Source organism: Cherax quadricarinatus, chromosome 22, assembly GCF_038502225.1.
Source record: "Cherax quadricarinatus isolate ZL_2023a chromosome 22, ASM3850222v1, whole genome shotgun sequence".
NCBI lineage: Eukaryota > Metazoa > Arthropoda > Malacostraca > Decapoda > Parastacidae > Cherax > Cherax quadricarinatus.
Genome location: NC_091313.1, coordinates 26,721,901 through 26,749,326, shown reverse-complemented (window position 1 = coordinate 26,749,326; position 27,426 = coordinate 26,721,901). Strand labels below are relative to the sequence as shown.

Below are 27,426 nucleotides of genomic sequence, written 5' to 3'. Positions count from 1 at the left end.
TGGCTTTGAACATTTTATTAGTGCTACATTGTACAACATTCACTGAAGATAATGGCACATGTACTGCAAAAATATATATGCATTATCATGCTTTAATATTAAAGCATGACTCCCAGGCTTTTGCATTACACATTTTTAATATTGTTTTCAGTGATCTACCAGGTCCACATTCATATGTTTTAGGAAAATTTGTTCCTACACTTCTTTCATATAGGATGTGCATTGTCTGTTCCCATTTGACAGGAGAGTAGATCTGTTTGGGCAGTTGCTTGTAGATTTGAGTCGCATTTTTGTAATATTTTCCATCAACATTTGAGTGAACAGGAATGAGAGGCACTTCAACAGGAATTCTTGTCATCATCTGAAAAATATATATCACTTGTAAAAATATTTCTTTGTTATGTCTAACTAGCTTAATAAAACACAGGTGGTGGTGGTACAAGCAGTTTTCTTAGTTCTTCAGATCAGTGATCAAACCTGATTACGTTCCATTTCCAAGGCAGTATATGACCCATACTGTACAAGAATAGCACTTCCCCTTGAATATAATAATTTCTTAAAGTACCGTAATATTCACCATGTCTTCTAGTCCCCAGGTGCTGTATGACAATTATTTAAGTGAACAATACTTAAATAAAGATAATAAATTTTTCATTGCATTTATGGATTTAGGAAAAGCATATGATAGAGGAGCAATGTGGCAGATGTTGCAAATGTATTGAATACATGGTAAGTTACTTAAAGCAGGAAATTGCTCTTGTGTGGATAGTGAGAAGCAGGTTAAGGTCTGTTGGAGTGTGTTACAATGAATGACTAAACATTCACAATCCCCTCATTGACTGATAGGAAGGAAAAGATGAGACAATATAATCATATAAGGTTATACAAGATATAAAAGAATAAATACAGTAAAAAATGATTTCTTAGCACTTTCAGCAGTCAAAACAAGATGCCACAAACTGAGGGGGCTAAAAAAAAAAAAAAAAAAAGAGAGAAACCAAAAGCATACCATACATTTTTAAGTGGTAAATACTGTAATGGGATATAAATATTAGTAATAAATGTTATAACTACTACAGGAAATAAAAAAAATTGATAGCTCAAACACCAAAATGGGACACCACGAACATAATGAATTAATCACAATACAGCAAATAAACTCTTTACCTTAATACAACCCATGTAAGAGATTTTTTTTTTTTTCTTTTGCAGTTTTTATTCATGAATCTCTGCTTCATTTAGCACTCTTCACAGCTTTTCCTAACTCTACCTTTGTTGTCCTCTCCACCCTTGCTTATCCTTTCATCCTGCATCACTCCTTGCCCTGCAGCACTGTATGACCCTAGTGGGTTTAACGCTTCTTTTTTATTATAATAATAATATACACAAATCTCACTGATTATGAAACACTGGAAATTATAATAGTACTGTAGACTTAATGGTAATTGACTCACTTCTTTGACTGCCACAGCTGCTGGTTTCATAAGGTTTGTGTGGAAGGCTCCTGAGACAGGTAGTCTTTTGAGATGTCTCAATCGGAAATCTGATTGATTTTGCTCAATGAATGTTAAAGCCTGAAAAAAAAAAAAATTTACATATACATAATTACATTTATATTTTGAATATACAGTGGTACCCCGAGTTTTGAACTTTCTTCATTCCAGAAGGCTGTTTAAGTGCCGTTACTGAACAAATTTCTTCCCGTAAGGAATAATGTAAATTAGATTAGTCCGTTTCAGACCACAAAAAATACACTTACAAAAGCACTTACAATAATGCACTCACATAACTGGTCAAGTTGGCAGCAGTTTGAAACTCGGGGTACCACTGTACAGGCATATCATATATTCAGAGGTGGAACCTGAAAATCCTAAAGTTATGAGGCATCTGTTGAAGTGGGTTTAAAACTTAGAAGAGAATGCTAATGTGTGAAAAAATAAAATATTCAACCTTAAATTTACTTACAAAAACTGTATATCAGTAATTCAAGTCATGGACAACCAGAAAGCAGCTATTATACTACATGATGTGCAGCTATAGGCAGTACCCTACTCAAGGACATAACACCATCAACAATTATTTTTCAGACAACTAGTAACTGAAATATTCTCACAAAATTTAAAAAATTAAGTTATGTGATAAAATGAAACTCTGAGCTCACGGATGGCTCCAATTTTACGCTGTACCCTGTAAGTCTGGATAGGTAATGGTTTGATACCTACATAACAAATGAAATCTACTATTGACGACATTTCGCCATGCAGTAGGTAAAATAAATTCTAGTCATAAATGTGTCTTGTTACCACCCTATAAGCTTGCTGATTAATAACTATGCACTTATATATTACTACTGTATATAAAAATATTGTAAAAAATATAAAAAAAAGACAGACAAGACAGACATACACTTTTATATATACTTTTTAAGTACAATGGCTATCTCCCACTGAGGTAGGGTGACTCGAAAAACAAAAAACACTTTCACCATCACTCACTATCATTGTCTTGCCAGTGGCAAGATAAATTGATATACAAAATACTTCTCACCTCTTCATTCCCAGCAATTACTTTACAATGAGGAAAAAGGTAATTTGCAATGCGACAGTCAACTTCTGGCAGGTCTTGTCGTTTGCATAACTCCTTTGCCACAGAACATGCAAAACCTAATCTCGAATCAGGTCCGTATATAACAGTCATCATCCCACTAGGTGTTATTTCTGAAGCAAGTTGCATTGACTCGGCTCGCACCTTTACTAATCTTATTGCTGAAATAGACAGATAGAAAATTTTGTACATATGCTAAAATAAAAGCAAAATAATGTAGGCTATTGAAATACCGTATAACTTATTTAATACTGTACATATAGGTAGTAGGTTGGTAGACAGCAACCACCCGGGGAAGTACTACCGTCCTGCCAGATGACTGTGAAACAGAAACCTGCAACTGTTTTGCATGATGGTAGGATTGCTGGTTTCTTTTTCTGTCTCATAAACACGCTAGATAACAGGGATATCTTGCTACTCCTACTTACACTTTGGTCACACTTCACAGACACGCACATGCATATATATATATACATACATCTAGGTTTTTCTCCTTTTTCTAAATAGCTCTTGTTCCCCTTTTTTTCTTCTATTGTCCATGGGGAAGTGGAAAAGAATCTTTCCTCCGTAAGCCATGCGTGTCGTATGAGGCGACTAAAATGCCGGGAGCAATGGGCTAGTAACCCCTTCTCCTGTAGACATTTACTAAAAAAGAGAAGAAGAAAAACTTTATAAAACTGGGATGCTTAAATGTGCGTGGATGTAGTGCGGATGACAAGAAACAGATGATTGCCGATGTTACGAATGAAAAGAAGTTGGATGTCCTGGCCCTAAGCAAAACAAAGCTGAAGGGGGTAGGGGAGTTTCGGTGGGGGGAAATAAATGGGATTAAATCTGGAGTATCTGAGAGAGTTAGATCAAAGGAAGGGGTAGCAGTAATGTTGAATGATCAGTTATGGAAGGAGAAAAGAGAATATGAATGTGTAAATGCAAGAATTATGTGGATTAAAGTAAAGGTTGGATGCGAGAAGTGGGTCATAATAAGCGTGTATGCACCTGGAGAAGAGAGGAATGCAGAGGAGAGAGAGAGAGATTTTGGGAGATGTTAAGTGAATGTATAGGAGCCTTTGAACCAAGTGAGAGAGTAATTGTGGTAGGGGACCTGAATGCTAAAGTAGGAGAAACTTTTAGAGAGGGTGTGGTAGGTAAGTTTGGGGTGCCAGGTGTAAATGATAATGGGAGCCCTTTGATTGAACTTTGTATAGAAAGGGGTTTAGTTATAGGTAATACATATTTTAAGAAAAAGAGGATAAATAAGTATACAAGATATGATGTAGGGCGAAATGACAGTAGTTTGTTGGATTATGTATTGGTAGATAAAAGACTGTTGAGTAGACTTCAGGATGTACATGTTTATAGAGGGGCCACAGATATATCAGATCACTTTCTGGTTGTAGCTACACTGAGAGTAAAAGGTAGATGGGATACAAGGAGAATAGAAGCATCAGGGAAGAGAGAGGTGAAGGTTTATAAACTAAAAGAGGAGGCAGTTAGGGTAAGATATAAACAGCTATCTCTTGGGAGATTCTGAAGAGAAGTTGCAGAGATTGGTGGATGAATTTGGTAGGGTGTGCAAAAGAAGAAAATTAAAGGTGAATACAGGAAAGAGTAAGGTTATGAGGATAACAAAAAGATTAGGTGATGAAAGATTGAATATCAGATTGGAGGGAGAGAGTATGGAGGAGGTGAACGTATTCAGATATTTGGGAGTGGACGTGTCAGCGGATGGGTCTATGAAAGATGAGGTGAATCATAGAATTGATGAGGGAAAAAGAGTGAGTGGTGCACTTAGGAGTCTGTGGAGACAGAGAACTTTGTCCTTGGAGGCAAAGAGGGGAATGTATGAGAGTATAGTTTTACCAACGCTCTTATATGGGTGTGAAGCGTGGGTGATGAATGTTGCAGCGAGGAGAAGGCTGGAGGCAGTGGAGATGTCATGTCTGAGGGCAATGTGTGGTGTGAATATAATGCAGAGAATTCGTAGTTTGGAAGTTAGGAGGAGGTGCGGGATTACCAAAACTGTTGTCCAGAGGGCTGAGGAAGGGTTGTTGAGGTGGTTCGGACATGTAGAGAGAATGGAGCGAAATAGAATGACTTCAAGAGTGTATCAGTCTGTAGTGGAAGGAAGGCGGGGTAGGGGTCGGCCTAGGAAGGGTTGGAGGGAGGGGGTAAAGGAGGTTTTGTGTGCGAGGGGCTTGGACTTCCAGCAGGCATGCGTGAGCGTGTTTGATAGGAGTGAATGGAGACAAATGGTTTTTAATACTTGACGTGCTGTTGGAGTGTGAGCAAAGTAACATTTATGAAGGGATTCAGGGAAACCGGCAGGCCGGACTTGAGTCCTGGAGATGGGAAGTACAGTGCCTGCACTCTGAAGGAGGGGTGTTAATGTTGCAGTTTAAAAACTGTAGTGTAAAGCACCCTTCTGGCAAGACAGTGATGGAGTGAATGATGGTGAAAGTTTTTCTTTTTCGGGCCACCCTGCCTTGGTGGGAATCGGCCGGTGTGATAATAAATAAATAAACAGCTATTGGAGGATAGATGGGCTAATGAGAGCATAGGCAATGGGGTCGAAGAGGAATGGGGTAGGTTTAAAAATGTAGTGTTAGAGTGTTCAGCAGAAGTTTGTGGTTACAGGAAAGTGGGTGCGGGAGGGAAGAGGAGCGATTGGTGGAATGATGATGTGAAGAGAGTAGTAAGGGAGAAAAAGTTAGCATATGAGAAGTTTTTACAAAGTAGAAGTGATGCAAGGAGGGAAGAGTATATGGAGAAAAAGAGAGAGGTTATGAGAGTGGTGAAGCAATGTAAAAAGAGAGCAAATGAGAGAGTGGGTGAGATGTTATCAACAAATTTTGTTGAAAATAAGAAAAAGTTTTGGAGTGAGATTAACAAGTTAAGAAAGCCTAGAGAACAAATGGATTTGTCAGTTAAAAATAGGAGAGGAGAGTTATTAAATGGAGAGTTAGAGGTATTGGGAAGATGGAGGGAATATTTTGAGGAATTGTTAAATGTTGATGAAGATAGGGAAGCTGTGATTTTGTGTATAGGGCAAGGAGGAACAACATCTTGTAGGAGTGAGGAAGAGCCAGTTGTGACTGTGGGGGAAGTTCATGAGGCAGTAGGTAAAATGAAAGGGGGTAAGGCAGCCGGGATTGATGGGATAAAGATAGAAATGTTAAAAGCAGGTGGGGATATAGTTTTGGAGTGGTTGGTGCAATTATTTAATAAATGTATGGAAGAGGGTAAGGTACCTAGGGATTGGCAGAGAGCATGCATAGTTCCTTTGTATAAAGGCAAAGGGGATAAAAGAGAGTGCAAAAATTATAGGGGGATAAGTCTGTTGAGTATACCTGGCAAAGTGTATGGTAGAGTTATTATTGAAAGAATTAAGAGTAAGACGGAGAATAGGACAGCAGATGAACAAGGAGGCTTTAGGAAAGGTAGGGGGTGTGTGGACCAGGTGTTTACAGTGAAACATATAAGTGAACAGTATTTAGATAAGGCTAAAGAGGTCTTTGTGGCATTTATGGATTTAGAAAAGGCGTATGACAGGGTGGATAGGGGGGCAATGTGGCAGATGTTGCAGGTGTATGGTGTAGGAGGTAGGTTACTGAAAGCAGTGAAGAGTTTTTACGAGGATAGTGAGGCTCAAGTTAGAATATGTAGGAAAGAGGGAAATTATTTCCCAGTAAAAGTAGGCCTTAGACAAGGATGTGTGATGTCACCATGGTTGTTTAATATATTTATAGATGGGGTTGTAAGAGAAGTAAATGCGAGGGTCTTGGCAAGAGGCGTGGAGTTAAAAGATAAAGAATCACACATAAAGTGGGAGTTGTCACAGTTGCTCTTTGCTGATGACACTGTGCTCTTGGGAGATTCTGAAGAGAAGTTGCAGAGATTGGTGGATGAATTTGGTAGGGTGTGCAAAAGAAAATTGAAAGTGAATACAGGAAAGAGTAAGGTTATGAGGATAACAAAAAGATTAGGTGATGAAAGATTGGATATCAGATTGGAGGGAGAGAGTATGGAAGAGGTGAATGTATTCAGATATTTGGGAGTGGACATGTCAGCGGATGGGTCTATGAAAGATGAGGTGAATCATAGAATTGATGAGGGGAAAAGGGTGAGTGGTGCACTTAGGAGTCTGTGGAGACAAAGAACTTTGTCCTTGGAGGCAAAGAGGGGAATGTATGAGAGTATAGTTTTACCAACACTCTTATATGGGTGTGAAGCATGGGTGATGAATGTTGCAGCGAGGAGAAGGCTGGAGGCAGTGGAGATGTCATGTCTGAGAGCAATGTGTGGTGTGAATATAATGCAGAGAATTCGTAGTTTGGAAGTTAGGAGGAGGTGCGGGATTACCAAAACTGTTGTCCAGAGGGCTGAGGAAGGGTTGTTGAGGTGGTTCGGACATGTGGAGAGAATGGAGCGAAACAGAATAACTTCAAGAGTGTATCAGTCTGTAGTGGAAGGAAGGCGGGGTAGGGGTCGGCCTAGGAAAGGTTGGAGGGAGGGGGTAAAGGAGGTTTTGTGTGCGAGGGGCTTGGACTTCCAGCAGGCATGCGTGAGCGTGTTTGATAGGAGTGAATGGAGACAAATGGTTTTTAATACTTGACGTGCTGTTGGAGTGTGAGCAAAGTAACATTTATGAAGGGGTTCAGGGAAACCGGCAGGCCGGACTTGAGTCCTGGAGATGGGAAGTGCAGTGCCTGCACTCTGAAGGAGGGGTGTTAATGTTGCAGTTTAAAAACTGTAGTGTAAAGCACCCTTCTGGCAAGACAGTGATGGAGTGAATGATGGTGAAAGTTTTTCTTTTTCGGGCCACCCTGCCTTGGTGGGAATCGGCCAGTGTGATAATAATAATAATAATAAAACATATATGTCACACCCTGTTGAACACAAGAGAGAGGGAAAATATGCATTTATCTCATTCATACAAAAAAATTCTATCAGATGGTTATCCATCCAAGTTATCAATTGGATTTGATCAGCCTTTTAAGTCAATAAATTAACTACTCCTTGGGTTTGAATCTTTTTCTTTAGCAAAGATTTTTAAGCTTGATTATTTATATTTCTTTATAAGATAAAATAAAAATTGCCAAGAAATTAAAATTATGTATATACCAGCTAGAGGGTTCATTTCCCTGCTGCAGAAATATAACATTCTGCAATAAATAATGCTTCTATAGAGTAGTTATCATGCAGGGAATCACATCACTAAGAATATGAGGTGAGACACCCCAAATGTTTTACAAGTATTCAAATTTTTACTTTAAGACCTCATATTTAGATACACATACCATAACACTGATATAAAGCTAAACCTGGACAGTGTTCAGGTCTTGACCTTTGTTTAGACCAAATTAATCTTCCAAAGTGTTTTGGGTAAAGATCACCACAATTGTCATTCTTATAACATCTTACGGATAAAAGATGACCTACGTTCAAGGTCTGCAATACAGTGTGGGTGGATCCCTACCACTGCACACTAGTGATTACACAGCTAATGAGTGGGACATTATGACTAAGACCCGAGTAAGGAGACATCATCAAGGACTATCATAATGGTACCTGATCATAATATAGTTGCACAAGAAAAATAAGTGAGTAAATCACAGATGTTGTTATAGATTAATCTAAGCTCTGTACTCAAAACAAGATAACAGCATTCCCTACAGAGAAATGATAGTACAGTATTCGCTTTTTCATTCAAGCAGTGCTAGATTTCACGTCGGTTGTCAGTGCCTCTCAGGTTGGACACCCAGTGATCAAATAATGTGATCGGTTGGGCAAGTGGTTCCATTACAAAAATTCTCTAGCATTTATGAGGGTCCTTTAAGATAACCCAGACTGAGTTAATAATTAAACACACATGACAATTTTGAAACAGTACATACAGCATTTTATGTGAGGGAAGTCTGTACAAGTGTACACTGATTATTCTTATAATCAAGGGAAGTACTAAACTTGTAAAGGTCATATTACAGTGCCTGGAAAATTATACATAGCTCCAATTCCTTGGATCAAGAGCTCCTCACCTACATAAAGGATAAAGGATGAAGGATACTGTATACTGAATGCTCCCAAATCATATACTTACATTTTCTGAAGCAATGTGTTTTAAGCATTATTAAAGTATGAGCAAAAAACAACAGTAGTGAACCCACAGCGAATAAAAAAAAGTTCCCTTACCATCTTCAAATGACAGAGCACCAGCAAAAGTTAAAGCAGCAATTTCTCCAACGCTGAATCCAGCCACACCAACACAGGAGTCTAGTACACTGGGTTGTTCATCTCTCAATCTGTACATAAATCAATGAATGCAGATTTAGAAAAAGCACATGATAGGGTGGCCAGGAATGCAACATAGCAGATGTTGCAAATGAATGGATGGTAGGTTACTAAAAGCAGTAAAGAGTTTTTAGTATATCTAGTGAGGCTCAGGTCAGGATATGTAGGAGACAGAGATTATTTCCCAGTAAAATTACCTTAGGCCGTGGGTAGGTGAATGTGATGTCACAATAGTTGTTTTAACACATTTATAGAGTTGTAAAAGAGGTAAATGCCTTATAAGGCATTGGCAAGAGCTGTGGGATTAAAAAATAATGAATCTGATACAAAGTAAGAGTTATCAGTTGCTCATTGCTGATGACACAATTCTTTTAAGAGAGACTGGAGAAGTTGTAAAGTTTGATGTAGGACATTGGGAGGGGTATGTAAAAGAAGGAAATTAAAAGTGAACAAAGAAAAGAGAACAGTGATGTGAGAAATGAAAGTCTAAGCAATGAAAGATTGGATATGAGATAAGAGAGGAAGCGAATGTACTCAGATATATGGGAGTAGATATGTCGGTAGATTTCCATGGGGAAGTGGAACAGAATTCTTTCTCCGTAAGCCATGCGTGTCGTAAGAGGCAACTAAAATGCCAGGAGCAAGGGGCTAGTAACCCCTTCTCCTGTATATATTACTAAATTTAAAAGGAGAAACTTTCGTTTGTCCTTTTGGGCCACCCCATCTCAGTGGGATACGGCTGGTGCGTTGAAAGAAAGAAAGATGTCGGTAGATGGATCTATGAGAGGTGAAGTGACCCACAGAAAAGAAGACGAGGAAAAAAGGTAGGTGATGACTTTACACGAGTATAAGGAATGGGCTTTCAGCACTGCAGTGGAGTACAGAATATTTTACAATTAAGGTAACTGACATACATACATAAATTACTTAATAGAAAGCCCCTTATTATGCAAGGAATTCTGGGCAGCCTTAAAACAAAATAATGATTACTAGTAGTATATGAGAATAAGAATACATAGTTTTTATTATACTGGAGGTGAAAGTGTATAAACTAAGGGAGGAGGAAGTTCGTGTGAGATATAAGCAACTATTGGCAGAAAGGTGGGCTAGTGCAAAGATGAGTAGTGGGGGGGTTGAAGAGGGTTGGAATAGTTTTAAAAATGCAGTATTAGAATGTGGGGCAGAAGTTTGTGGTTATAGGAGGGTGGGGGCAGGAGGAAAGAGGAGTGATTGGTGGAATGATGAAGTAAAGGGTGTGATAAAAGAGAAAAAGGTAGCTTACGAGAGGTTTTTACAAAGCAGAAGTGTTATAAGAAGAGCAGAGTATATGGAGAGTAAAAGAAAGGTGAAGAGAGTGGTGAGAGAGTGCAAAAGGAGAGCAGATAAAAGAGTGGGAGAGGCACTGTCAAGAAATTTTAATGAAAATAAGAAAAATTTTTGGAGTGAGTTAAACAAGTTAAGAAAGCCTAGGGAAAGTATGGATTTGTCAGTTAAAAACAGAGTACGGGAGTTAGTAGATGGGGAGATGGAGGTATTAGGTAGATGGCAAAAATATTTTGAGGAACTTTTAAATGTTGAGGAAGAAAGAGAGGTGGTAATTTCATGGACTGGTCAGGGAGGTATACCATCTTTTAGGAGTGAAGAAGAGCAGAATGTAAGTGTGGGGGAGGTACGTGAGGCATTACGTAGAATGAAAGGGGGCAAAGCAGCTGGAACTGATGGGATCATGGCAGAAATGTTAAAAGCAGGGGGGATATAGTGTTGGAGTGGTTGGTACTTTTGTTTAATAAATGTATGAAAGAGGGGAAGGTACCTAGGGATTGGCGGAGAGCATGTATAGTCCCTTTATATAAAGGGAAAGGGGACAAAAGAGATTGTAAAAATTATAGAGGAATAAGTTTACTGAGTATACCAGGAAAAGTGTACGGTAGGGTTATAATTGAAAGAATTAGAGGCAAGACAGAATGTAGGATTGCGGATGAGCAAGGAGGTTTCAGAGTGGGTAGGGGATGTGTAGATCAAGTGTTTACATTGAAGCATATATGTGAACAGTATTTAGATAAAGGTAGGGAAGTTTTTATTGCATTTATGGATTTAGAAAAGTTTTATTGCATTTATGGATTTAGAAAAGGCATATGATAGAGTGGATAGAGGAGCAATGTGGCAGATGTTGCAAGTATATAGAATAGGTGGTAAGTTATTAAATGCTGTAAAGAGTTTTTATGAGGATAGTGAGGCTCAGGTTAGGGTGTGTAGAAGAGAGGTAGACTACTTCCCGGTAAAAGTAGGTCTTAGACAGGGATGTGTAATGTCACCATGGTTGTTTAATATATTTATAGATGGGGTTGTAAAGGATGTAAATGCTAGGGTGTTCGGGAGAGGGGTGGGATTAAATTTTGGGGAATCAAATTCAAAATGGGAATTGACACAGTTACTTTTTGCTGATGATACTGTGGTTATGGGAGATTCTAAAGAAAAATTGCAAAGGTTAGTGGATGAGTTTGGGAATGTGTGTAAAGGGAGAAAGTTGAAAGTGAGCATAGAAAAGAGTAAGGTGATGAGGGTATCAAATGATTTAGATAAAGAAAAATTGGTTATCAAATTGGGGAGGAGGAGTATGGAAGAAGTGAATGTTTTCAGATACTTGGGAGTTGACGTGTCAGTGGATGGATTTATGAAGGATGAGGTTAATCATAGAAATGATGAGGGAAAAAAGGTGAGTGGCGCATTGAGGTATATGTGGAGTCAAAAAACGTTATCTATGGAGACAAAGAAGGGAATGTATGAAAGTATAGTAGTACCAACACTTTTATATGGGTGTGAGCTTGGGTGGTAAATGCAGCAGCGAGGAGACGGTTGGAGGCAGTGGAGATGTCCTGTTTAAGGGCAATGTCTGGTGTAAATATTATGCAGAAAATTCGGAGTGTGGAAATTAGGAAAAAGTGTGGAGTTAATAAAAGTAGGCAGAAGAGGGGTTGTTGAGGTGGTTTGGTCATTTAGAGAGAATGGATCAAAGTAGAATGACATGGAAAGCATATAAATCTATAGGGGAAGGAAGGCGGGGTAGGGGTCATCCTCGAAAGGGTTGGAGAGAGGGGGTAAAGGAGGTTTTGTGGGCGAGGGGCTTGGACTTCCAGCAAGCGTGCATGAGCGTGTTAGATAAGAGTGAATGGAGACGAATGTTACTTGGGACCTGATGATCTGTTGGAGTGTGAGCAGGGTAATGTTTAGTGAAGGAATTCAGGGAAACCGGTTATTTTCATATAGTCGGACTTGAGTCCTGGAAATGGGAAGCACAATGCCTGCACTTTAAAGGAGGGGTTTGGGATATTGGCAGTTTGGAGGGATATGTTGTGTATCTTTATATGTATATGCTTCTAAACTGTTGTATTCTGAGCACCTCTGCAGAAACAATGATAATGTGTGAGTGTGGTGAAAGTGTTGAATGATGATGAAAGTATTTTCTTTTTGGGGATTTTCTTTCTTTTTTGGGTCACCCTGCCTCGGTGGGAGACGGCCGACTTGTTGAAAAAAAAAAAAAAATTTAGTAATCCAACTTAAAAAAATTAATCGGTGATAAATTAAGGATGAAGCTCAGTAAATGAGTTGAAGGAATGACAAACAAGGATAGGGACAACACAGGATGAGAATTGTTCAGTATGATTATTGTTGTTAGGATCACATTAAGGAAAGAAGCTGTTTTTTTAACAGTAGCTTTGAAATGGCTGACAGACAGGGAGAGACTGGAGGTTGCAAGCAGACAAATACAAATTTTAGGTCCTTTTATGCACATCGAGTTTTTACATAGGTTGATCCAGATGTGGGGAATATTGAAGAGATTTTTGTCTAGTATTTTGTATGCGAGTTCTGTTGCAACTCTCAAGAAAGAGTCTCAAGGCAGGACCGATTTTAGAGTTTATTATCCTGTGTATGTAGTATGCACATTAATATGAGTGAATTTTATGTGTGCATGTATTAATAAGTTTAGACTTTCAAAGAGTGAGGGAGTGTGTTGTCCTGTAGTAGACTAAATGACCATTCATACAGCACTTTTTGTTATTTGTTGCAGTGGATCCCCAGGCACAAACAGCAGTGTTGTGGTAGAAATAAATTAGAGCATAATGTAAGCAGTGCTGTTTGAGGTACATTGTAACAACACATCAGTTTTCTCCAATTTGGGTGTTTTCCAACATATTGGCAAGCTCGCCTATTTTCTACTCTCATACTACTTACTTTTCAATTGCAGCTAATGAAGCAACAACAACAGCAGGTTGCTGATGTATGGTTTTGCTCAGCTTCTGAAGAGGACCATTCAGGCTAAGTTCCAAGAGATCATAGCCGAGTATTTGAGATGCACATTTGTACATTTCTTGAACATTAGGGTATTTTAACAATTCTTTTCCCATTCCTGAAATGCATTATTTTGATTATTAAATATGCTTAAAATTAATTCTCTAGTTAAATGTATATATTATAAAAATTTATAATACACAAACTATTTGCCAACAAGGAAAGATGACTCAAAAAACAAAAATACATTCACCAAAATATACCCCTAGTTATCTTTACAGAACACAGGCATGAACTGACAGTGATCCCTTGACTGTAACATCTGCATCTAGCTTACAGGGTAGACATTTCACTTCCTACCTCCAAAATTTGAAAACCTAGCAGCCCATCTGGTGATTTTTAAACATTTTTACTGTTGGAACATTACTGTGGTAGGCAACTTGCTACATACAGTAGCTATTTAGTGGGGTTTGGCCATAGATAACACAGAAAAAATGGAAACATGCTACAAAATGGCTTCCAGAGATAAGTAAAATGAGTTATGAAGGTATGGTAAAAAAAAAAAAACAACTTATAAAGACATTGTATAACCATGAAAGTACATACTTGAAAAAAAATAATACTGGCTTCATAGCAGCATCAACAGCAACACAGGAGGTGACAATGGCAAACTACAAAAAATCTCAAATATGTACCAAAAATTGTATGGTAGACTGCTGGAAAATTATCAAGGAGAAAATAGTGTACTACGAACATTAAAAATATATATGAATAACTAAATAATGAAAACACTATAATCAGAAGTATTGTCCTATAGCTACAAATAAGTACAGTGTGCCTGTACAGTACATATAAGAAAAATAAGATTATAATAATAATAACAATAACACAGTGGAACCTCAGTATACATCCTTAATGTGTTCCAAGACCTTGGACTTATACCAAACAGGATGTACACCAAACGAATTTTCCCTTAAGAAATATAGGGAAAACGATTAATCAGTTCCCATGAAAAAATAATCCTATTGTTATTGGCATTGATGGGGGTTGTATAAAATAATTTAAACAATGCTTAATACTAAAATATGTAATTTAAACACTGCTTAATACTGAAATATGTAATTTAAACACTGCTTAATACTAAAATATATACATAAATACAAAAGAATTAGATGAAATAAATGCAGATTTAACCTCACTTTACTTTGCTGAAAAGAGTTGAATGCCTACTGGGATAGTGCTGAGAAGGGAGGAGGAGGAAATGTTATTGTTTGGCTCTTCTCATTAACTTTCTTAGAACTCATGATTAATGAATTTACAAAAAATTTCTACGAAAAACATAAAATCACGTGAAAATTCACAGAGTTACAGCACGGGTTGTTCACTGAATGGTAGCAATAGTAGTACTGACGCTAGTGGGCAGTCATGGCTTTGTCTCGAGAGAGAGGTAAACAAGGGTAGCGCATGGTGTCGTGACTCATTTTGAACCACAAAAGTTCTAGCACGCAAGTCATATTCCAAACAAAGGTCATATACCAAGCAAAAATTTTTGCGTACAAACAGGATGTATACCAAGTTGGATTTATTCCAAAGCGGACGTATACCGAGGGTGTGTAGAAGAGAGGGAGACTACTTCCTGGTAAAAGTAGGTCTTAGACAGGGATGTGTAGTGTCACCATGGTTGTTTAATATATTTATAGATGGGGTTGTAAAAAAAGTAAATACTAGGGACTGGTCCCTAATATGCACACAGCAATCACTCCATACGAAAGCAAAAGACTTGGAAGGCAATGCAACATACCCCCAGTGAAAAGTAGGGGCGTCACTGGCACACTAAGAGAAAACACAATAAGTGCCCAGGGCCCAAGACTGTTCAACAGCCTCCCACCAGCAATAAGGGGCACTACGGGAAGACCCCTGGTTGTCTTCAAGAGGGAGCTGGACAGATACCTAAAGACGGTGCCGGATCAGCCAGGCTGTGGTTCGTACGTTGGATTACGTGCGGCCAACAGTAACAGCCTCGTTGATCAGGCCCTGATCCACCGGGAGGCCTGGTCGTGGACCAGGCCGTGGGAACGTTGATCCCCAGAATGCCCTCCAGGTAGACTCCAAGTAGGGTGTTAGGGAGAGGGATGGGATTAAATTATGGGGAATCAAATACAAAATGGGAATTGACACAGTTGCTTTTTACTGATGATACTGTGCTTATGGGAGATTCTAAAGAAAAATTGCAAAGGTTAGTGGATGAGTTTGGGAGTGTGTGTAAAGGTAGAAAGTTGAAAGTGAACATAGAAAAGAGTAAGGTGATGAGGGTATCAAATGATTTAGATTAAGAAAAATTGGATATCAAATTGGGGAGGAGGAGTGAAGTGAATGTTTTCAGATACAGTGGACCCCAGGTTCGCGATATTAATCCATTCCTGAGAGCTCATCATAAACCAAAATTATCGGAAAGCGAATCAATTTTCCCCACAAGAAATATTGGAAATCAAATTAATCCGTGCAAGACACCCAAAAGTATGAAAAAAAAAACTTTTACCACATGAAATATTAAGTTTAATGCAACAGAATAATTACAATAACAACAATAACAATAGAATAATTGACACTTACCTTTAATGAAGATCTGGTGATGATTGATGGGATGGGAGGAGGGGAGAGTGTTGAACCTATTGTTTAGAAGGGGAATCCCCCTCCATTAGGACTTGAGGTAGCAAGTCCTTTTCCGGGGTTACTTCCCTTCTTTTAATGCCACTAGGACCAGCTTGAGTCACTGGACTTCTGTCACACAACATATCTGTCCATAGAGGCCTGTACCTCTCGTTCCTTTATGACTTTCCTAAAGTGGTTCACAACATTGTCAGTGTAATAGTCACCAGCACGGCTTGCAATAGCTGTGTTAGGGTGATTTTTCATCCATAAAGGTTTGCAGTTCAACCCACTGTGCACACATTTCCTTAATTTTTGAAGTAGGCACAATGGATTCCACAACTGGCATAGGCTTCTCAGGGTTAGCCTCAAACCCTTCAAAATCTTTCTTAATTTCTATACTAATTCTCACCCTTTTTACCACAGGGTTGGCACTAGAAGCTTTCTTGGGGCCCATGGTGACTTATTTTGCAGAAACAAGCACCAAAATCAGTGATAATATGGATAATATGGAATGTACCGAATGTATCCTTAGATGCGCGCACACTGGCTGGCTTGTAAACATTGGCACACACCGGGCAGTTCAGGCCACATGTGGATACATCTCGTATGAATCGTATCGCATACCGGGTTTTGTAACGGGAACCGAGGCAAATTTTTGCGATATAATGCATTGGATACTGGATTTATCGGATACCAATAGAATCGCGAACCGGGGGTCCACTGTACTTGGGAGTTGACGTGTCGGCGGATGGATTTATGAAGGATGAGGTTAATCATAGAATTGATGAGGGAAAAAAGGCGAGTGGTGTGTTGAGGTATGTGTGGAGAAAAAAAACGTTATCTATGGAGGCAAAGAAGGGAATGTATGAAAGTATAGTAGTACCAACACTCTTATATGGGTGTGAAGCTTGGGTTGTGAATGCAGCAGCGAGGAGGCGGTTGGAGGCAGTGGAGATGTCCTGTCTAAGGGCAATGTGTGGTGTAAATATTATGCAGAAAATTTGGAGAAGGTGTGAAGTTAATAAAAGTATTAGTCAGAGGGCTGAAGAGGGGTTGTTGAGGTGGTTTGGTTATTTAGAGAGAATGGATCAAAGTAGAATGACATGGAGAGCATTTAAATCTGTAAGGGAAGGAAGGCGGGGTAGGGGTAGCCCTCAAAAAGGTTGGAAGGAAAAGATAAGGGAGGTTTTGTGGGTGAGGGGCTTGGACTTCCAGCAGGCGTGCATGAGCGTGTTTGATAGGAGTGAATGGAGACGAATGGTATTTGGGACCTGACGATCTGTTGGAGTGTGAGCAGGGCAATATTTAGTGAAGGGATTCAGGGAAGCCGGTTATTTTAATATAGATGGACTCGAGTCCTGGAAATGGGAAGTACAATGCCTGCATTCTAAAGGAGGGGTTTCGGGATATTAGCAGTTTGGAGGGATATATTTTGTGTATCTTTATACATATATGCTTCTAAACTGTTGTGTTCTGGGCACCTCTGCAAAAACAGTGATTATGTGTGAGTGAGGTGAAAGTGTTGAATGATGATGAAAGTATTTTCTTTTTGGGCCACCCTACCTCGGTGGGAGACGGCCAACTTATTAAAAAAAAAAATAATATCTTAATTTACTACAAGTACATGTATAAGGTATACAGGCCTAGCTGACAACAGTGACATACTACTACATATAGAAAGCCGCTTGTTATGCTGAGTACGTATTTCGAGCAAATTCGGTCAGTTTTCTCCCAGGATGCGACCCACATTAACACACAAGTACCCATTTTACTAATGGGTGAACATAGACAACCAATGTAAGGAAGCATGTCCAATGTTTCCACCCCTTCACCAGGAATCGAACCCAGACCCTCACTGTGTGAAGCGAGAGCTTTTGCCACCAGGACATGGGACACTGTAACAATGATTAACGTTGCTGTTAAATGAAGTAAATGTATTCCAAAACATATTTCAGACACTTCACATGACTTACCTACATACTGTGTGCCTTGTCCAGGAAATAAAATTAATGTTGTTTCTCTTGGGTCAACTTTGGGCCGTTTAGAATGCTTAGCTTGACTCTGCCTGCAGTAAACAAATACAGAGGAAATAAGAAAAAATACTTAATTTAAGGAACAAAATTTAAATTAAGTGTTAGCTTTCTGTTAAAATTTAATTACTTGTATTAATGAGATTTAAACTACTGTATTATTGTTATTGCAGTACTGTATAACCAAATTAAAATTTATATACTGTATATAGTATTCTCAATTTATACCCTGAAATAGCTGCTTTGCAATGTTATGGGGTAGAGGGTTGGTATACCCCTATGCATCAGAGTTGAACCACCAAAGTTCTGCAAAGCAGGGCTTCCCATGTCATCTCAAAATCATCACATCTCATTTTTATTTACTCCCTGTAGGTCTCACTCAGCAGTGCATCATGCTACTGGTGGATACTTGTCTTTCACACCACCAACCTGGTGTAATACTCTAACTCTGATCTCTGGTCTTTTTAATACTATAATGGTGTCCTTTAACCTATAGCATCCTTTTAGATATGGACATATTTAAATATACACTCGCCAGCTTGCAAATTCTTTGAACTTGGCCCTTGACCAGAAAACTGAAGCCTGCCCAGGTGCCCAAGCCTCAGGCTCAGTGGAAATCTACACCTAATGCAACTCTTGCCATTCTTGTACTGTACACCAGTCCAGCATAGGTTTATGCCTTTTTACACCATTCAAGCAGTAGTTTGATTTTTGAAAATTATCCTAATACAAAGACCCAGTATTCCATCTGCATCATTAAAACACCTCAAAGCCTTTGGTCGTAGCTCCCACAACCTTTCCCTCCTCCTACATCAACATGCAACCATTTTTAACCCTTTCAGGGTCCGTCCCGTAGATCTACGGCTTTACGTTCAGGGTCCAAACCGTAGATCTACGTCATGAGCTCAGCTCACTCTGATAAACTGAGTGGTAAATTTGGGCCTAGATATGAGAGAATACATCTATGTGGTATGTGTGCACCACATAAAACAAATCCTGCAGCACACTGTATATAATGAGAGAAAAAAAACTGAGACCGTGGTTTTCGATTAAAACAGCGACTTTGCAGTGTATTTTTGTATGCTTTTTATAGTTGTATTTGTGATTTCTTGGTCTCATTTGATAGAATGGAAGACATATTACAGAAATAGAGATAATTTTAATTGGTTTTAGCACTGGAAATGGCTTGAAACTGAGCTCAAAGTGGCGGAAATGTTAAATTTTTGCCGATGTTCAAGAGTAAACAAACGACCTCACACGTCTAATACACGCCAGCTGGTGGGTCTAATATACATTCACAAATGTGGTGATGATATTTATACAATTATTACAATATTGCATAACAGTAAATTTTCTAATTTTTGGTGTGAATAAAAATTCATTATGTGAATAAAAAATCAAAATGGAATTTATTTGTAAAGCCTCAAAATATAACTAATGAACAGAGGAAATGTTAGTTTAGTGCCAGGAATACCTACATTGTTTATTCTGGACCCTATTTTGAAATTGGAATATTTTGAGCTTTGTGTTAAATTGGCCAAATTACCAATTTCCGGTCACTTTATTTTGTAGCTGAAACAGTTGACTTGGCGATTTCTTGTGCTCAATCGATAGAATAGAAGTAATACTAGTGAAATAGCTAAGAATTTGGTCGACTGGAATAATGTAATGGGCCTAAAATGGGAGTCAGATTCGGCAAAATCACCGATTCGTAAATATCGCTGACACATCAAAATTCACGAGAGCATAATTTCGTCAATTTTCCATCAAATTTCATACTTTTTGTTTTATTACATTCACAAAAAGATTCTCTACCATTTCATAAGAAAAAATAAAAATTTTTTTTTTTTGAAAATTCTTGGACACTGGGGCACCACTTCAGATTTTGGCCTTGGACCCTGAAAGGGTTAAGTCCAAAATTTCTGCTGAAATCAGACTAAAGTACATTGGAACTAAAAGATGAAAAAAAAATATGAATGATAGTGCTTTCTTTGTCAAAACAGCAGAAAGAAGCCGAAGGTTTAGAATATACAGTATTGTCCAATAGGTCTAAATTATACCCCCAGAGTCTTAATGAGTAATACAGAATAATACACTGCAAAAATGGTTATAAAAGATCCAGTAGGATAATTAGCATGCAAGATTGCTGAATGCAGTGAAGATATATTAGGTCATACACTGTAGCACAGAATGGGTTAAATATTAAAAAAAATGCACACACAATGCTAGTATTTATCGTCTTACTTATAACTGCTTTTGTGAGGATAGGGACCTTGTGTCCACACATCATCTGGACTGTAAGGCAAGTCTTCAAAGGTAGAAGCATTCTCCAACAATTGTTTTGGAGATTCTTTACCAAATGGCTCATTACTTGATTTATTTTCTGTTGCTTTGCATTCATCTGTTTTATCTGTAAAATACAATACATAAACTAAAGGTTAACACTAATCCCCCAAAACAGACATAAAAATACGTATATTTAGTAATTATTGTATGTCAGAAATACAATACTTTATGCAGTAATAATAGTAATACAATATGTACTATTAAAAACAAGTGATTTGTACAAAATGCCACATACTAGTCTATATTAAATTCTACCACTCAACTGTACAATATTTGCTCAATTTATCAAGGCTCTTGAAGAGATTTGCAGGCCCTTTCATAAATTATTTTTCATAAAATTTTCTGCATCATTCACAAATATTTTAACTTACATTGTAATAACTAAATAAAATTAAAACAGAGAAATATCAACTACAATTCAGCGTTCATGTCAGCATCTAAGCGACACCAGTCAACAAAGTGGTAAGAATAAAACTCTTTCAGCACCAGTCTATGGAGCCCATTTGCTTGTCAAGAGCATATCAAGTCACATCCATATGTAGAGAGGTAATACAGGAACTGCAATTACTGCTGTCACAAATAAGTTATTCCTGTGCTACTGTACTGTCAGTGTTTAGCTTAGGTGCCATCTTCCAGAACCAGAAGATATTAAAAAGGATAATTTTGCATCTTGGGATACACTACAATGTTGTATTCATTTTTTTTTAATGGGCTGTTGAACCTAGCTCCAGTGAGCCAGAAGATGCATAACCAGTTAATGGGTCATCAAATTCAAATTCAAAGTTTATTCTCTATAAGGATTACAATGCTGAGTTTACAGAATTTGGTTATTGTGTGGTTTACATGTAGTAAAGTACTAATTACAGAGGGTGCCACTAGAACACCTAGCATGGCTAGGCATTTCAGGCAGACTTAGATTAATTTTAAATTTAAAATATTACAAATTATGAGGTAAGTTGGTATTATGACTAAGTGACTAAATACTAGTTTGTGAGTTTAGCAATGTGAATACTTTTGTTTTGGCACAATACATAGTTTCAGTATTGGAGTATCACAGGCCAACTTATGACTAGTTAGGATTCATTATTTTAAGATTGAGATTGATATTTCTGTTTATGGTCAACTGGGTGAGTGAGTGAGTGTAAGTGTGAACCACGAGGTGGTATTCGTGTAATTAGTTGACAGGGTGATTCAGGGAGATAAGATGTTTTCTAATGGTAGTTTTGAAGGTGTTGAATGTGTCTGCAGTTCTAGAGTTTTCAGGTAGGGTGTTCCAGATTTTAGGGCCTTTGACATACATTGAATTTTTGTAAAGGTTTAGTCGGACATGGGGAATGTCATAGAGATGTTTGTGTCTGGTGTTATGCCTGTGGGTTCTGTCACAACTATCAAGAAAGCGTTTTAGGTCAAGGTTAATATTGGAATTTAAGGTCCTGCAGATGTAGATTGCACAGTAGTAAGTGTGGATGTACTGAACAGGGAGTAAGTTTAGATCTGTGAAGAGTGGGGGGGGGGGGTGTTGCCAGGGATGGGATTTAGTGATTATTCTTACTGCGGCTTTTTGTTGGGTTATTATTGGCTTTAGGTGTGTTGCTGCAGTTGATCCCCAAGCACAAATAGCATAGGTGAGGTATGGATAAATAAGTGAGTGGTATAGTGTGAGAAGGGCATTTTGCGGCATGTAGTATCGTATCTTGGAGAGGATCCCAACCGTTTTGGATACTTTTTTAGTTATGTGTTGGATATGGGTTGGATTAAGGCTGGATTAAGGCTGATTAAGGCTCATGTTAGGAGACACTGAACCTGACATAAACCCCCCACCACCAATTCACTGCCCCAAAATGACAAAAGTTCCCCATCTGCCAACATCTTTACTAATATTGTCAAAAAGTACCAATTAAATCTCACATAAATGTAACATCCATTAACAATAAATTGTCATGACTGATTTTACCACCTCTCTTCAATCACTCCATGGAATATAGATCACTAAACCAATGTAAATACTGTACTATGTAATTCTTTTGTAAATAACCATTTGTCATTCGCAACCTGTCTCACTATAACTGATTGCAGCGAACTACAAAAATGCCTATAATGCCAGTGCCTATAATGAAATTTTCATACATAAAAAAATCAGCTTAATTTAACCACATATAATAAAGTAAACACACACAACAAAAAATAAGGTAAACAGCAGCATATGAAGTTGACTTCAAGGGTTTTGCAAAAATATTAGAAGCAAAAATAAAAATGGAGTAAAGTCATGGAAGACATTTAAAGAAATTTAAATGACAGAAAAAATAACCGACCTGGTAATGACTAGAAAATTTAAATTTATAAATTTCAAGAACTTTAAAGAATTTTTCTTAATGCAATGTGTCTCCAGGCATTGCAGTACTGTACTGTATATGAATAATTTCTTTCATATATCACATATCATATATCTTTAATATATCACAAAAGAATTCAATGAAAACTGAAAAATTTTGTCAAAGTACCATTTTTACCCTGCTCATCTATTATGTTGTCCGATATTCCTCTTCTGGAGCTTCTTGTCAGACAGGTGCTAGTGAGAGGTAATATTTGTTGAAAGACTTTTTGAACATGATCTTGCAAATAGCTCACAGAAGAATTTCTTGCATATCGAGTGCAATGGCTCAACATTACTACAAGCAATACACTGCACTAACTGTAAAGAATGGGAAAAAATGCTTTCAAGAAAGAAATACCTGGGTAAAGTGTCTAATATAAACAAAAACTTGAAAAATTTGAGTCACTGTACAAATGAGAGAATAAGGAAAATTTATTTACATATTGCATACATAACAAATTTTTTATAATGGTCTTGGGGAACACACGTTATGGACATATAAAATAACCCAATAAAGTCAATGCGACTTTTATCTGGTTTCTGAGGAATTCTCAGCCCCTTTTTGATAATCATTATACTCATGAGAAATTTATACATAGTATTATTTATGGGGAAGCACTAAACCCATAGGAGTTATACAGCATCTGTCTCAATTTAAGAGGGGAACAAGTCTAATTCCTTAGATCAAAAGCTCCTTGAAGAGTATACTCATGGAAGAGTGCTAAACCCATTTTGGTTACACATGTACAGTTTTTGGGTAAAGGAGGTAATCAGGGAAGATCCCATGAAGGCAAGAGTAGCTCCAATTCTCTATTTACTTATTAATCAGTGCAAAAACCATAGAGGGGACATTCAGGTTTGATCTAAGAAAAGAGACTAAGGCCAATTCCTTGAATCAAGAGCTCCTCTCACTAGCACCAAGGTTCCAATTTCTAAAATAAAGAACTGACATCAAGGAGCCTTCCTCTCTTGAAGGCCCCAATTTATAAGACCAAGAATCCTTAACTGACATCAAGGCACCTACCATTCTTGAAGGCTCCAATTTCTAAGATCAAGAAACCTTAATTGACATCAAGGCTCCAATTTCTAAAATCAAGAACCCTTAACTGACATCAAGGCACCCCCCCCCAGCATGATTGTGACTTTCTTTGTACTTAGCAAACCAAAACTGTAATTACACATTGTAACCTTTACAGAGTAATAAACCTTAATCTTATCTTTATTGGTTAAATTAACATGTACTATACATGTGTGTGTCGTGTGGACCTCAAATGCTGGAAGTGGGTAAAAACACACACATCGGACGGTTGGTAACTTACATGATTATTATAATCAAAAAGAAGCGCTAAGCCACAAGGGCTATACAGCTGGTAACTTATAATTGTGAGTACTAAAGGAGGAGCACCAAGCCTGACCTGTCTTCTCTCTAACGTCCCGACTAGAACTACTCGTGAGTTACTTAGCTGCTTTAACTTTTAAGGTTTAAACAATAAGATATTACAAGGATCCCAAAGGAAATAAGTCGCTGACTTTTTTTGAGGGTTATCCTAGGTAGTCCACACATATGCTTTTTATGTATGATAATTTCTGTAACTGTATTTGTGTGTACTTGTACCTGAATAAACTTACATAAACATAACTTCGCTCACACTCCGGTACAAATCTTAGCTCACTCAAATTAATGTTATTGTTGGGTGAAAGGGCGAGGATGTACCTGAGGCCTCGCACACCTCACACATTATAATCATCATCTTTATGTCTTCAAGTACATGATACACCTGATACAGATGTAGCTGACATCATTGGAATAGTGTATAATATTATAATATAAAACAAGCGCTAAACCCACTAGGGAGGATTATTATTATAATAGGGAGCTCTAAATCTGTAGGATTATACAGCCCATGTTGGGGCGATGGAAGGTACCTAGGTTCAATTCAGGGATCCGGAGCACAGATCCAATTCCCTAAATCAAGAGCCCCTCACCAGCATCAAGGAACCTTCCTTGAGGGGCCACTAGGGAGGAATACTATATAGAAAGCACCCTGTGAAAATTTGTCTGGACTGCCTCCAAGTGAGTCGCCTACCTTGGCAAGCTCTGTTGACACCGAGCTCTGAGGTCGGTACCTCACCTCACAAGTGGCTTATAGGACAGATTTTCATAAATGACTTATGTTGCAAGAAATCTCGCCTGCATGCACGTTTAAAGGACTAACTTACTTGGTGATGTAGAATCTATTCTGGTCTTCCACCTCCCTAAGCTTAGCCCCTTTGGACTTCCCCTCAGAAACCACGTGCAACCGGGAGCCTTAATTCCTGCAATATTCAATCGTTATTAGTGACCTGTCTGCACCTTAACTACTGGGAACGCTTGGAAGCACTTGACTTGTACTCGTTGGAACGCAGGAGGGAGAGATATATCATAATCTACACTTGGAAAATCTTGGAAGGAATGGTCCCAAATCTGCACACAGAAATCACTCCCTACGAAAGTAAAAGACTGGGCAGGCAATGCAAGGTGCCGCCAATGAAAAGTAGGGGCGCCATTGGTACACTAAGAGAAAACACCATAAGTGTCCGGGGCCCAAAACTGTTCAACAGCCTCCCATCAAGCATTAGGGGAATTGCCAATAAACCCCTGGCTGCCTTCAAGAGAGAGCTGGACAGATACCTAAAGTCAGTGCCGGATCAGCCGGGCTGTGGCTCGTACGTCGGACTGCGTGCGGCCAGCAGTAACAGCCTAGTTGATCAGGCCCTGATCCATCGGGAGGCCTGGTCATGGACCGGGCCGCGGGGGCGTTGATCCCCGGAATAACCTCCAGGTAACCTCAGAAATTCCTATTTCCAAGGGGGGGGGTGAATCCCCTAGAATACTATGCAGAAAGTGACACTAGCTTCTAGGTTGACAAGAGACACTGGTACATACTGGGCATGCACTGCCAGCTGCATAAAGACCTACAGCTCAACTCACTCGCAACTTTCCCCAGACACTGGCCAGAATCCTAAGAAAGAGTGGAGGTCTTGTCTTACTGTATGGGCCTGACGGAGGTCATATACGGTACATCGAGGTGCCTCCACCAGATTTCCCCAGGTCTAATATGTGAAGACAGGTGGGGGGCGCCGCCTGCTGATCACGGCACGTGTTGTTCAGATGGTGTCTAGTCTTAGAAGGAAGCTCTGGCGTCTTCGAGACCCGCGCCTCGTCGTTCAAACTTGGGCTGCCAGTTCTCCCTAGCTAACATAACCTAGTGTAAGTAAGTAAGTAAGTTTATTCAGGTATACACAAATACAGTTACATAGAATTATCATACATAGCAGCATATGTGTAGAGAACCTAGGATAACCCAAAAAAGTCAGACAGAGTGACTTATTTCCATTGGGGTCCTTTTACCTTATTATTATAATTATTTATTATCACACTGGCCGATTCCCACCAAGGCAGGGTGGCCCGAAAAAGAAAAACTTTCACCATCATTCACTCCATCACTGTCTTCCCAGAAGGGTGCTTTACACTACAGTTTTTAAACTGCAACATTAACACCCCTCCTTCAGAGTGCAGGCACTGTACTTCCCATCTCCAGGACTCAAGTCCGGCCTGCCGGTTTCCCTGAATCCCTTCATAAATGTTACTTTGCTCACACTCCAACAGCACGTCAAGTATTAAAAACCATTTGTCTCCATTCACTCCTATCAAACACGCTCATGCATGCCTGCTGGAAGTCCAAGCCCCTCGCACACAAAACCTCCTTTACCCCCTCCCTCCAACCTTTCCTAGGCCGACCCCTACCCCGCCTTCCTTCCACTACAGACTGATACACTCTTGAAGTCATTCTGTTTCGCTCCATTCTCTCTACATGTCCGAACCACCTCAACAACCCTTCCTCAGCCCTCTGGACAACAGTTTTGGTAATCCCGCACCTCCTCCTAACTTCCAAACTACGAATTCTCTGCATTATATTCACACCACACATTGCCCTCAGACATGACATCTCCACTGCCTCCAGCCTTCTCCTCGCTGCAACATTCATCACCCACGCTTCACACCCATATAAGAGGTTATATCTTCTTATTATTCTACAATGAAGATAACATCTTATTATCATACTAAAAAGACTATCTACTACACGAGGGTCATTAAGACTATCTACTACACGAGGGTCATTAAGACTATCTACTACACGAGGGTCATTAAGACTATCTACTACACGAGGGTCATTACTAGGAATATGGTAAAATTTACACGTATGTTAGCTAAAAAAATAGAAAATCATTCCCCTCCCTTTCTGTAGCTACATTCATCAGACACCTTTTGGTGTTTGCCTACATTCGGCCTATTACTACCTATCTTAAGGTCTTAGGCCTACATTATTATTTACAGTTGTCTCAATAATCCTAATATTAGTGTACTAACAGTATAAGCTACCTACTTCTTCCCTGAAAGGTAAATCTATCAATTAAGAAGTACTCTCCTACCACCTTCGCCAACTCGGGGGAGTGTGTTTGTGTTTTGGGTGGGTGTAAGGGCCCTCGAACGGTGTGTTTTTCCCCGTTGGGACTTCTCGGACTGAATAAGTTCCAACACACCCTGGCTCAGTTGGTAGCATACTCAGCTCAAGGACCCCAATTCAAATTTTTATTTCTTTGTGTGGCATACAAACTGTAGTTTACATTAAGAAAGTATTGGTACACACACATCCACTATCATCCATGGAAATAAGTCACTTCGTCTGACTTTCTGGGTTATCCTAGGTAATCCACACATGTTAATTATAGTCACCTATATTTCTGTAACTATTTGTGTGTACCAATACCTAAATAAACTTGCAGTAGTTGTGTAACTTG

At 38.8% G+C, this 27,426-nt stretch overlaps 1 protein-coding gene across 6 annotated transcripts; it reads right to left on the bottom strand.

Moving 5' to 3' along the window:
* Window positions 1-27,200, bottom strand: beg (malonyl-CoA-acyl carrier protein transacylase beg). 6 transcript variants are annotated; one of them, XM_053778045.2, is made up of 10 exons: window positions 27,012-27,075; window positions 25,615-25,819; window positions 22,712-22,902; window positions 20,109-20,274; window positions 17,808-17,899; window positions 13,126-13,300; window positions 8,794-8,903; window positions 2,548-2,765; window positions 1,455-1,574; window positions 1-361 (listed from the first exon to the last, which is right to left on the bottom strand). In XM_053778045.2, exons 3-10 carry the CDS (start codon window positions 22,875-22,877, stop codon window positions 86-88), a joined length of 1,323 nt encoding a protein of 440 aa, XP_053634020.1. In that variant the 5' UTR covers window positions 22,878-22,902; window positions 25,615-25,819; window positions 27,012-27,075; the 3' UTR covers window positions 1-85. The 6 variants fall into 6 exon arrangements, with proteins under 6 accessions (XP_053634020.1, XP_053634022.1, XP_053634021.1 ...); XM_053778047.2 differs by having other exon boundaries at window positions 25,615-25,815; window positions 27,012-27,074; XM_053778046.2 differs by lacking the exon at window positions 25,615-25,819 and having other exon boundaries at window positions 27,061-27,200.
* Window positions 27,201-27,426: the final 226 nt, after the last annotated feature.